Source organism: Lipotes vexillifer, unplaced genomic scaffold, assembly GCF_000442215.2.
Source record: "Lipotes vexillifer unplaced genomic scaffold, Lipotes_vexillifer_v1.1 scaffold263, whole genome shotgun sequence".
NCBI classification, from domain to species: Eukaryota; Metazoa; Chordata; class Mammalia; order Artiodactyla; family Lipotidae; genus Lipotes; species Lipotes vexillifer.
The window spans coordinates 3034666-3046999 of record NW_006796752.1 but is presented as its reverse complement, the minus strand read 5'-3'; the positions used below and the strand labels follow the sequence as shown (position 1 = coordinate 3046999).

The 12334-nt window shown below is 39.0% G+C and overlaps 1 protein-coding gene across 2 annotated transcripts in view; it reads left to right on the top strand.

Annotated features, from left to right (window-relative positions):
• The window catches only part of PARL (presenilin associated rhomboid like), a 54377-nt gene that overhangs the window by 28958 nt on the left and 13085 nt on the right, over positions 1 to 12334 (top strand). The window contains exons 5-7 of one of the 2 annotated variants that reach the window (XM_007468931.1): positions 6174 to 6269; positions 6857 to 7006; positions 8455 to 8525. In XM_007468931.1, the coding sequence (XP_007468993.1) occupies positions 6174 to 6269; positions 6857 to 7006; positions 8455 to 8525 (317 nt within the window). The remainder of the gene's footprint in view (positions 1 to 6173; positions 6270 to 6856; positions 7007 to 8454; positions 8526 to 12334) is intronic. The other variant, XM_007468932.1, reaches the window with a different exon arrangement.

The window sequence follows — 12334 nt, the reverse complement described above, 5'->3', positions numbered from 1 at the left end:
GGGGGTGTGGATTGTGACCTGTGCTCGCCCACAGGCTTCTTGGTGGCGGCAGCAGCAGCCTTAGCGTCTCATGCCCGTCTCTGGGGTCCGTGCTTTTAGCCGCGGCTTGCACCCGTCTCTGGAGCTCCTTTAAGCAGCGCCCTTAATCCCCTCTTTTGGGAGGTCTGAGGTCTTCTGCCAGCGTTCAGTAGGTGTTCTGTAGGAGTTGTTCCACGTGTAGATGTATTTCTTGTGTATCTGTGGGGAGGAAGGTGATCGACGTGTCTTACTCTTCCACCATCTTCTCGGAAGCCCCCGCTTAGAGATCTTTTTTAGTGTAGGCATTCACAGCCCTGTTTTTGCTGTATCCTGTAAGTTTTAGTATTGTCTTAGTTAGCTTGATCTGCCAGAACAAAATCCCATACATCAGGTGGCTTAAACAACGGAAATTAATTTTCTCACAGTCTGGGGGCTAGAAGTTTAAGATCAGCGTGCCAGCATGGTCGGTTTCTGGTGAGAACTTTCTTAGCTTGTAGACTGCCACCTTGCTGTGTCTTCATATGGCAGGTAGAGAGAACAAGAGCAAGCTCTCTGGTATCTGTTATAAGGACACTAATCCCATCATGAAGGCCCCACCTCAGCCTCCTCTAAATCTAATTACCTCCTAAGACCCCATCCCCAAATACATCCCATTAGGGGTTAAGGCTTCAACATATGAATCTTCGGGGGACACAGTTCAGTTCATAGCAGGTAAGTTATATTTTTGTCTTCATTCATCGCAAAGTACTTCCAAATGTTCCTTGCGATTTCTTCTTTGATCCATTGGTTATTTAGGAGTGTGTTAATTCCACATATTTGAATTTTACAAATGTATTATTGACTTTTAATTTTATTCCATTGTTGTCAGAACCTACTGTTTATAATTTCAGTTTTGAAATTTTCAGTTTTGAAATTTATTGATACTTGTTTTGTGGCTGAACATATGGTCCATCCTGGATAATGTTCCACGTGCACTTGAGAAGACTGTATTCTGTTGAGTGGCATATTCTATAGATGTCTGTTAGGTCTAGTTTGTTTATAGTATTCAGGTCTTCTTCATCTTTGCTGGTAATCTAATTTTATCCATTATTACAAATGAGGTATTGAAGTCTCCCAGCTATTACTGAGTCATTTATTTTTCCCTTAAGTTCTGTCAATTTTTACTTCATATATTTTGGGTTTCTACTGTTAGAAGCATGTATGTTTGTAATTGTTATATCTTCTTCATGGATATCAAGATTTTTTTTTTTGACCCTTTTTTCATTATATAATAGCATTCTTTGTCTCTAGTAACAAATACTGTCTTAAAGTCTACTTTGTCTTCTTCTTGTGGCTTTCTAGATCCCAGAAATATGTTGGAGGTTTTGTAAGCCCCTATGGACGTCTCATTCCTCATATTTTCCTTTTAAGATTTTTGTTTAGTGTCTATTATCCATCACCTCAGGCAGCTGCAAACTTAAACACTTGCCTGTAATTGCTTTTGACAAACGCCCCCTGGGGAAATGAATTTTATACTTAAGCTCCCAGGCAGGTCAAATACAGACATCCTTGCAACTGGGGTCTTCCAAGAAACTATTATCAGATATATCAGATAGACCAGATGACGATAATTCTTTGGGAACAAGGCTTTGAAAGAGATTCAGCTCCATTCTGCTATCTCTGGTGGCTGCCAGGGAAAGTGTATTTTCATGGCTAACATATCTGGAAAACGGGGGGGGGGGGTGGCACTAGGGCAAGTCAAAATGCCTCAAAGCTCACTTTTTATCAAGATTTATCCATTTTTCTTAAAAAAAAAAAAATGCTGGGGGCTTCCCTGGTGGTGCAGTGGTTAAGAGTCCGCCTGCTGATGCAGGGGACACAGGTTCGTGCTCTGGTCCGGGAAGATCCCACATGCTGCGGAGCAGTTAGGCCCGTGAGCCATGGCCGCCGAGCCTGCGCGTCCGGAGCCTGTGCTCCGCAACGGGAGAGGCCACAACAGTGAGAGGCCTGCGTACCACAAAAAAAAAAAAAAAAAAATGTTGTGTTGCAGCAAGCCTTTGGCTAGTTACCAGAGTTCTAAAAAAGTAGATTCTAACATTTTTTGCCAATTTTTTCATTGCTTTTATGAAGGACAGAACTTTTGGTGGCCTTTACTCCATTATTCTTGCTGATAGAATCCAGTGCATCACTTTTGGTAAAGGTAGGCACTGAGGCAGCAGCGACCTTCCCAAATCAATAGTGCCAAGCTGGTCCAAGACATGATTGAGTCAGGAGGAGGCAAGTAACACTCCTCCAATATGGAGTTACAAACAGAGACCCTAAGCGGTTCTACCTCTCAAAGAAGGAAGGAGGGCAGGGAACCATTTTCTTTGAGCATCTACATACTAGGTGCATCTACTATCTATTTAAGCCTCACTACAACCTTTATGATGTATAGCAAGTATTATCCTCATTTTACAAATGAGGAAACTGAAATGAAGGCGGTGAAATGCCACATGCCACAAAGCTTCAAGTGACATACCTAGGATTCAGACCTGAAAAGACCATTCCCTTTCTACCATATTTTTCATTTATTGAGTTGTCTCTGTGTGACCACTACATGTAATCATGCTTTCTCATTTAATCATCACTCAACTCTTCGAGGTTGATTTTATTACCCTCATTTTACAGAAGAGGAAACTGAGGCTGAGAGATTAGGCCTCTTGCCCAGGTTATAGTGTAAATAGGACAGAGTCAGTCCTGCTGGGCTCCTTCACCCTTACGTTCAGACAATGTGCAGTGCTTCCTCAGTAGGCCTACAATTGTCACACCTCCTGCTCACTCGCCCCTGGGGACCAACCTATGCTTTTCCCCATATAAGGAGCCCTTTGTCTGGTATCTGAAGTCCTAGAGTGACCAAGGTCAAAAGAAATCCCCTTGGCTACCCATGTCTCTGTCTAGTAGAAAGAGCAGTACATTAGGAATTCTGGCTTAACCACTGAATTTGGCTCTCTGAAAACTTGTGCCTCTTAGAGCCTTAGTTTTCTCATCTATAACTGGCCTTCAAAATGGGATAACCAGGGAAGAAAATATCTGCATTTTACTTTCTCTCTTCTTTTGTTAGTGTATTTTATAATGAATTATAGTTGTTCATGTATATAATTTGGGTATATACGTTCAGTTGTTTACTGATGGGTTGCCTAATCGTAGATCACTGGTCTATGAAGTGAGGGGTTTGACTGCAGTGTGTTCCGGTACCAATATTCTGTCAAATTTACCAAAAAGGCCTCTTACGTTTCGGTTGAAAATTTGGCAGTGTTAACTCTTTGGCTACTGTTAACCTTGATATCTTTGGTTATCTTTCCGTTCAAGTCTTTTCCCTGGTTGTAATTTCTTCAGCCAGAGATGCTCTCTACTTCTCTACAGTGCTGTAGTGCTTGTAGTTTTTGGAATTGAGTGCTGTATGTCACCGGTTTCAGGTAGTGGCCTGTGGAACTGGCAGAGTAGGCAGAATAGTTGCCATTTTTCGGCAGGCAGGATGGGGCCCCATCTTGCTTTCTTTGCAGTGAACCATAACTGGAGCAAACTGGAAAGCCCTGACTTATCTTTATGACCATGGAAATCTGGACCAAACTATTCTCAAGTCTTTTTTACCCTGAGATGCCAAACACTATGTACAACAATCTAGACCTAAGAGTCTCTGGGTTAGTAAAGATGTTTAACTCTGCAAAAGAAACTAAAGAACCCCAGGCAATACTCATCACTGCTCACTTCTTTTTATGATAAACACCTGAGATCTGTTCCTGCAGCTGAGGAGGCCCTGCCCACCTTCCCTGCCCAGGGTTCCAGATTCCTCATTGGGATGTACACACAGTGCTCTTACTTACCTTGTTTATGATCCCTTTCCCCATTTTTTAAAAAATAAATACTGTTCCTCACACCATCTTGGAAAGAGTTGTAGTTATTTACTAAAGATGGTAAAATAGGGCTTCCCTGGTGGTGCAGTGGTTAAGAATCCACCTGCCAATGCAGGGTCACGGGTTCGAGCCCTGGTGTGGGAAGATCCCACATGCCACAGGGCAGCTAAGCCCGTGTGCCACAACTACTGAGCCCGCATGTCACAACTACTGAAGCCCGTATGCATGGAGCCCATGGTCCAGAACAAGAGAAGCCACCGCAATAAGAAGCCCACGCACTGCAACGAAGAGTAGCCCCCGCTCGCCGCAACGAGAGAAAGCCAGTGCACAGCAACGAAGACCCAACACAGTCAAAAATAAAAGAAAGAAATTTTTAAAAAAAGAAAGGTAAAAACAATTTTTTTAAAAGACAAATGGTAAAATAGCTGTCATAATCACAGTCACAGTCCTCACTAGTAGGGCATCTGATAAAATTGATAGGATCAGTTCAGTTAAATGCAGTAAAACACCATTCAGTGTGCTATGAAGAAAGGAAAGATACTACCAGTTCATTGGACACACTACCAATTGTAAGATGCATCCTGAGTTCAGATATTAAAATGGGAAAAAATGTCTTTGGAAAGAAAACTACCATTTTTCATAGATTCTAACTCTTAAGTGGGAGAGCAAAAGCTAGAGAGACTAGGAATACCAGTGGATAGCTGAGAGTCTTACAGAGTGCAGAAATATGGGAGCCAAAGGAAAACTCCAAGATGTAGCAGCTGGCAGGGACTGTACAGTGAATATCTTCTAAAATAAATTATTTTACCAGAATGTTGCTGGAATCAGTCCTTATTATCATTGAAGAAGTTGAAAGGGCTAGTTGCCTGTTGCCTAAAGAGACAGGATGAGTGAATACATGTTTAAATTTCTTTAATTCAAGTAGATAAGTGCCTACTATGTGTAAGGAGTTGTGGTACCTAAAATTAATGTATCTTTAAAATTTGTAGTTTTTAAGAATAACTTAATTTCTTGCCTAAAATTAACTGTTTAGTCACATTTTATCAGTAAATAAACTTACTCAATTTAATGGTAGTTCTAGCAACATCACTTCTTGCAGAAAAATAAAACAGTCACCCAACTCCTACATGTCGACATATTTTCAAAAGCAGTTGCAAAAGTCTTCCAGACTATTACTGAATTCTTATCTAATGAGTATTTTTCTCAGACATGTGGATCTTCATCTTCACAGATGACTTTTAAAAAAAAATTTTTTGGCTGTGCCAAGCAGCATGTGGGATCCTGGGATCCTAGTTCCCTGACCAGGGATTGAACCCGCGCCCCTGCAGTGGAAGCATGGAGTCTTAACCGCTGGATCACTGGGGAAGTCCCTATATAGATGATCCATAGGTGTTTCCACAAGCTGTCCAGAAGTTAAAGAAGCATACCGTTCCCTGTGGAAAAAGAAGCGATGTTCTGTAGCTTTTTGACTCTTGGCCAAAGAACCTAATTCTGTACATTACTTCTGTCTTTGCCTTGGCCATTTTCAAGCAATAATTATAGATCTGATTATTTATTGAGAAGAGTGAACTGTTCTGAAGGAATAAAATGTGGATCTGAGTGAAGGAAGTTAGCTCCTAGAGCATTTTCCAGGAATTTTCTGACTTTACCAACCTGTGACAGTTTTGATACTCAGAAACATTGATTTCACTTACTTTTCTTAGCTTACTTCCCCCCACCCCCCCAAGTATATAATACTCTTACATAATGTGGTAGAAAATCTTATTTGGGTGGACTTCTTTTTTTTTTTTTAAGATTTTTTTTTTTTTTTTAATGTGGACCACTTTAAAGTCTTTATTGAACTTGCTACAACACTGCCTCTGTTTTATGTTTTTTGGTTTTTTGGCTGTGAGGCATGCGGCATCCCAGCTCCCCGACCAGGGATTGAACTTGCACCCCCCTACATTGGAAGGTGAAGTCTCAACCACTGGACTGCCAGGGAAGTCACTCGGGTGGACTTTTTTTTTTTTTTTTTGAGGTACGCAGGCCTCTCACTATTGTGGCCTCCCGTTGCGGATCACAGGCTCTGGACGCGCAGGCTTAGCGGCCATGGCTCACGGGCCCAGCCGCTCCGCGGCATGTGGGATCCTCCCGGAGCGGGGCACAAACCCGTGTCCCCTGTATCGGCAGGCAGACTCTCAACCACTGCGCCACCAGGGAAGCCCCCTCGGGTGGGCTTTTGATCAGATTTTCTTTGCTTTTATTTTTAACTTCCCTAAATTATAAATGTTTATTTTGTAGGTATCATAGCTGCAAATGTTTTTGTATTTTGTTTGTGGAGAGTACCTTCTCTACAGCGGACGATGATCAGATATTTCACATCCAGTCCAGCCTCAAGTAAGTAACTTGTGTGATTTTATTTTGAGGTAGAGGTAAAATGGAAGAAATATGCTTTATGGTAATTGAAGTGCTATAAAAAATATGATTTACTTGTCAATAATTGTAAGCAAAATCTGGAGGATAGGCTGTAAACTCTTGGAGGACAGGAACCTCATTTCTCTTACAGCTGTGTTGAGGCACCTAAAATGTACTTTGCACATAGTAGATAATCTAAATATTTTTTAGTGACTTAAGATCCGTGATCACTACAGGTTTACTCTTTGAAGAGACTATTATATACAATTTTATTTCTGTAATTGAAATAATTTACTAATTCTTTTTTCTAACTAACTTTTTCTGTAGGACAAGTTGCTTTCATTGACCTGAGAATCTTTATTGGTTGCTTACTAAGTAGAAAATCTCTGAGATTTAAGATAGCATTTTTCAAGTGGTAAAAAGCTGTCTTAAACCATCTTATCCAATCTTTTAACTAGCTCTGGTTTGTTTTGCATGTTTGTGTCATAATAATAATGAAAAAGTCTAAAATGGATCATTTTTACTGGCTGTGTGTTCCACAATTACAAGACTTGTTCTTTCTCTTGTAGAGGTCCTTTGTTCTCCAATGTTGCTGTCAACATTCAGTCATTTCTCCTTGTTTCACATGGCAGCAAATATGTATGTCTTGTGGAGCTTCTCCTCCAGCATAGTGAACATTCTCGGTCAAGAGCAGTTCATGGCAGTGTACTTATCTGCAGGTAACAAGCTTTCATCTCAGGCCCTTTCAGAGTATAAGTGTTCTCCCCTATCTGGAGAAGGGACAAAGGGAATGATTATAGCCGTATTCTATATACCTTAAGTGCTCAGTACATATTTGTTTCTCAGATTGTATATAGAGAAGGATACAAACTGGTGTAGTGTTTAAGCATGTCATTTTTATCTCCCTAGGCCCTGGTTTCTTCAGCTCAGGCCCACCATTTTGTAGATTAGTGGTTCCCAGACTTCCGGGCTGCCTCAATCATCTGGATCTGTGTTAAATAACCTTAACGCTCATTTCCCAAGTGTGTTCAGTTTTCAGAAAACTTTCGATTAGCTATCCAATAAGATTGTCAAGAATTAGTTCATTCTTTGTTGCAAGCATATATTAGCATGGAACCACTCAAGTCATCCTGGAGGTAGCATCATTTCCTTATTTCACTAGTAAATGATAGTGCAGGATTCCAGGTTCCTAGATGCTGCTAAATTGGCAGTTAGTTGATTATATTTTACTTATCTCAAAAAAATTTTTTTTTACTTTCTGTTTGCAAAATGTACTTAATTCAAACCATAAAGTGTAAAAATTTATTCCTAAAATCCCTTCATTTAAAAACAGTATAGCTGGCAGATATATGTAGTGAAAAGACACTGAGCTTGGAGACGGAAGACCTAGGTTCAGATCCTGTTTCTGCTTACCAGCTGTGTGATGTTGCAGAAAAGACTATATATACTCTCTGAGGATAATACTACTTACTCTCAGGACATGGGGTTGTAGAAGGGATAAAATAAAAGCACCTAACACAAGGCCCAGAGTGTGTACTTAATCATTGTTAATTAAATACGTGCATCTAGTCCTCAAAACAGAAGCTGAGCAGTATCTTTGGCCTAATAAGTTAAATGTGTAGTTCTTTCCCCTAGCACTAATGTTGTAGGTACAAAGGGTCTGTTTCAAGTGCCATTAATTCCTGCTCTATAGAAAGTTGCTTTTTAAAATTAGCCATACTCAGTTCAGATGACATTGGTGCCAAAGGGACCTGTAAAGGATCATCTAGTCTAGATCTGCAACACATTCATTTGGCAAGCTGGGTAAAATATAGACTCCCTGGTCCCACTCCAGAGGTTCTGATTCAGTGTTTAGAGTGCAGTCCAGAGAATTCCCAGACAGTTGGTGAGCTTGGGAACTAGTCTTTCTTCATACAGTGTAGATGAGGAAAATGATAACTACAAGGTAAAGTGAATGACCCTCTGTTACTCAGTAAGTGGTACAGTGGGTCAGACTTTGCTTTCCCTGTAATATATCTGAAGCGACAGGCAGGATAAGTATCTCTGCCTGCACCTTGTAGTGACCTGGGTAGAAACCCAACATTGTTAGTCTCTGTGGGGTGGAGGTCAGAAATGGAAGCCATTTTTATACCTCACTAAAATTACTGAAATGTGATTTATTTCTTAGGTGTTATTTCCAATTTTGTTAGTTATGTGTGTAAAGTTGCCACAGGAAGATATGGACCATCACTTGGTGCAGTAAGTATTTCTAACTAAAATTTTTTGCTTCATTTTGAAATAATTTTAGAATTACAAGAAAGTTACAAAATTAGTACAAAGAGTTCCTATATACCCTTAACCCTACTATTAACTACAGAACCACAGTACAACTATCAATGCCAAAATATTAATATTTAAACAATACTATTAACTAATCGACATCTAATTTAGAATTTATACATTTGTAAAGCCTTATAAATTTCAGGTTATAGCTTTTAACCATTGGTCGTTTATATATACTTAACTGGCACAGAGTATATATCATGAGGAGTAGTCAAAATAGTGGGTATGCAATCCCCATAAACTGGAGAGCCTAATCTAGCATTGGAAAATTCTAAGTAATTGGAGATTTGAATCTGATACTGTGTCCTCCTCTTTAATCAATATTTGAGTGCTATGCAGATTAGACTACTAGGCACTGTACTTACTAGAGGCTGAGGATACATCCAGTGAGCAAGATGTCAAAATTCCTGCCCTCAGTTATTTCTGGATGATTTAAAAAAATTACAATTGTGTTTTCTTTTGAGTTTAATGACAGATTTCTAGGCACATGGAAATCTTTACATAATATTTCTTTAAAAACTACACATTCAATTTGTGCATAGTTACGTACACTTAAATGTATTCAATGCACTTAAATGTATTCAAATAGAGAATTTCACATTTAAAGAAACTGTAAGAAGGTTCGGTTTTGGAAAAGAATCCTTATGTAAAATAACCATTCCATAATTTGTGTGTTCCTCAGATTTGTGCTTACTTAATTTTCCCAGTGAGGCCTGTATCTTGTCCTATGACCTTTATGCTTTCTTAACTTAATCCCGCCCCCCTTCCCCCCCCCTTTTTTTCTTCGTGGAATGTTTGTTTTCTATATAAAATTTGATGTCAGTATAATTTATATATCTCAAATTCTACCTCATTTGCCAACTAAGCACCTGTTTTGTGAAGGCAGTGAAGACCACTAGGATGAATGGTCTCTGACTTTCAAGTTTAATTTAGTTGGGGAGGAAACATTATACACATCTAATATACACTGAAAGGGCTCAGTAGTCTCTAGAGGACATTGGGGGTTCTGAGGGTGGGAAGACTTTTTTCATTACTTCGGAGGATCTGAGAAGGCATTTTGATGTGCCCTCAGACAAGTGGTATTCCCATTTTACAGATAGGAAACTGAAGTTCATGAATAGAGTGTGGCGGTATGGCATTTGGAATTAGACTGAGTTTGAATCCCAGCTCTGCCACTTACTCATGATTTCCAGGACTTATTACTTAACCTCTCTGAACCTGCTTCCCCATATAAAATGGGGATAACATACCTATTTCTCATTTGCAATGCAAGTGTGTTTAGAGTGCTTAGCATAGTAAGGAACATGTAGTAAGAAAGGTGGAAATGGTGGTTTCTATTCAGTCATCAAAATCCTATAGAGCCATGGCAGGATAAAATTATTATCCCCCAATACTTTCATTCATTCTTGGTTAAAATGAAGGAAAACTAAATCACCAGGTATATGGTATTTTTAATGAGAAATCTGGAGAAAAAAATACTGTTGACAAAATTGTGATAGAAAATATAAAGTATTGGTCTTATTGCCTTTGAAAGATGAAGATTGTTAAAGAATATTTGTCAATTAACAGTGGCACAAAGGAGCAAGAATACTGACTAGATTTTGGTAAGGGTTTTGTTTAGTTAGAGCTCTGCATATTCTGAATCTCATTAGAAATGGAACTTCTTACTAGTTATTGGTTATTATTATATTCGTTCCCTGTGCTATACAGTATGACCTTGTTGTTTATCCTATATATAATAGTTTGCCTCTGCTAATCCCCAAACTCCCATTCCTTGTCTCCCCTACCCTGCCCTCCCCTTGGCAACCACAAGTCTGTTCTCTGTATCTGTAAGTCTGTTTTTGTTTCATAGATATGTTGATCTGTATCATATTTTAGATTCCATATGTAAGTTATATCATATGATATTTGTCTTTCTCCTTCTGACTTAGTATGATAATTGCTAGGTCCATCCATGTTGCTGCAAATGGCATTATTTCATTCTATTTGATGGCTGAGTAATATTCCAGTGTGTGTGTGTGTTTGTGTGTGTGTGTGTGTATACACACCACATCTTTTTCCATTCCCCTGTCGATGGACATTTAGGTTGTTTCCATGTCTTGACTGTTGTAAATAGTGCTGTTATGAACATAGTGGTGCATGTACCTTTTCGAATTAGTTTTGTCTGGGTGTGTGCTAAAGAGTGGGATTGCTGGATCATATGGCAACTCTATTTTTAGTTTTTTGAGGAACTCCATACTGTTTTCCATAGTGACTGCACCAATCTACATTCTCACCAACAGTATAAGAGGATTCCCTTTTCTCCACACCCTCTCCAGCATTTGTTATTTGTAGACTTTTTAATGATGGCCTTTATGACCAGTGTGAGGTGGTACCTCATTGTAGTTTTGATTTGCATTTCTCTAATAATTAGCAATGTTGAGCATCTTTTCATGTGTCTATTGGCCATTTGTATTTCTCCTTTGAAGAAAGTCTATTTAGGTCTTGTGCCCATTTTTCAATTGGGTTTTTTGGTTGTTGTTATTGAATTGTATGAGCTGTTTGTATATTTTGGAAATCAAGCCCTCGTCGGTCGCATCATTTGCAAATATTTTCTCCCATTCCTTAGGTTGTCTTTTCATTTTGTTTATGGTTTCCTTTGCTGTGCAAAAGCTTGTAAGTTTGATTAGGTCCCATTTGTTTATTTTTGTTTTTATTTCTGTTGCCTTGGGAGCCTGACCTAAGAAAACATTGGTACGATTTATGTTAGAGAATGTTTTGCCTATGATCTCTTCTAGGAGTTTTATGGTATAGTATCTTTTGTTTAAGTCTTTAAGTCATTTTGAGTTTATTTCTGTGCATGGTGTGAGGGTGTGTTCTAACTTCATTGATTTACATGCAGCTGTCCAACTTGCCCAGCACCACTTGCTGAAGAGACTATCCTTTTCCCATGTTATATTCTTGCCTCCTTTGTTGAAGATTGACTGTAGGTGTGTGGGGTTTTTTCTGGGCTTCCTGTTTTGTTCCATTGAGCTGTATGTCTCTTTTTGTGCCAGTACTACACTGTTTTGATTTCTGTAGCTTTGTAGTACTGTCTGAAGTCTGGGAGGGTTATGCCTCCTGCTTTGTTCTTTTTCCTCAGGATTGCTTTGGCAATTCTGGGTCTTTTATGGTTGTATGTAAATTTTAGGATGATTTGATCTAGTTCTGTGAAAAATGTCATGGGTAATTTGATAGGGATCGAATTAAATCTGTAGATTGTTTTGGGTAGTATTGCCATTTTAACAGTATTAATTCTTCCAATCCAAGAACATGGGATATCTTTCCATTTCTTTGAATCATCTTTAATTTCCTCTCTTAATGTTTTGTAGTTCTCAGTATATAAGTCTTTCACCTCCTTGGTGAGGTTTATTCCTAAGTCCTTTATTTATTTTTTTACGCAATTTTAAAAGGGATTGTTTGTTTCCCTTTCTGATATTTCATTGTTATTGTAAAGAAATGCAACCGATTTCTGTATGTTAATCTTGCATCCTGCTACATTGCTGAATTCGTTTATCGGTTCTAGTAGTTTTTGTGTGGAGTCTTTAGGGTTTTCTATATATAGTATGTCATCTACATATAATGACAGTTTTACCTCTTCCCTGCCAATTTGAATACCTTTTATTTCTTGTCTTATTGCTTTGGCTAGGACTTCCAATACTGTGTTGAAAAGAAGTGGTGAGAGTGGGCATCCTTGTCTTGTTCCA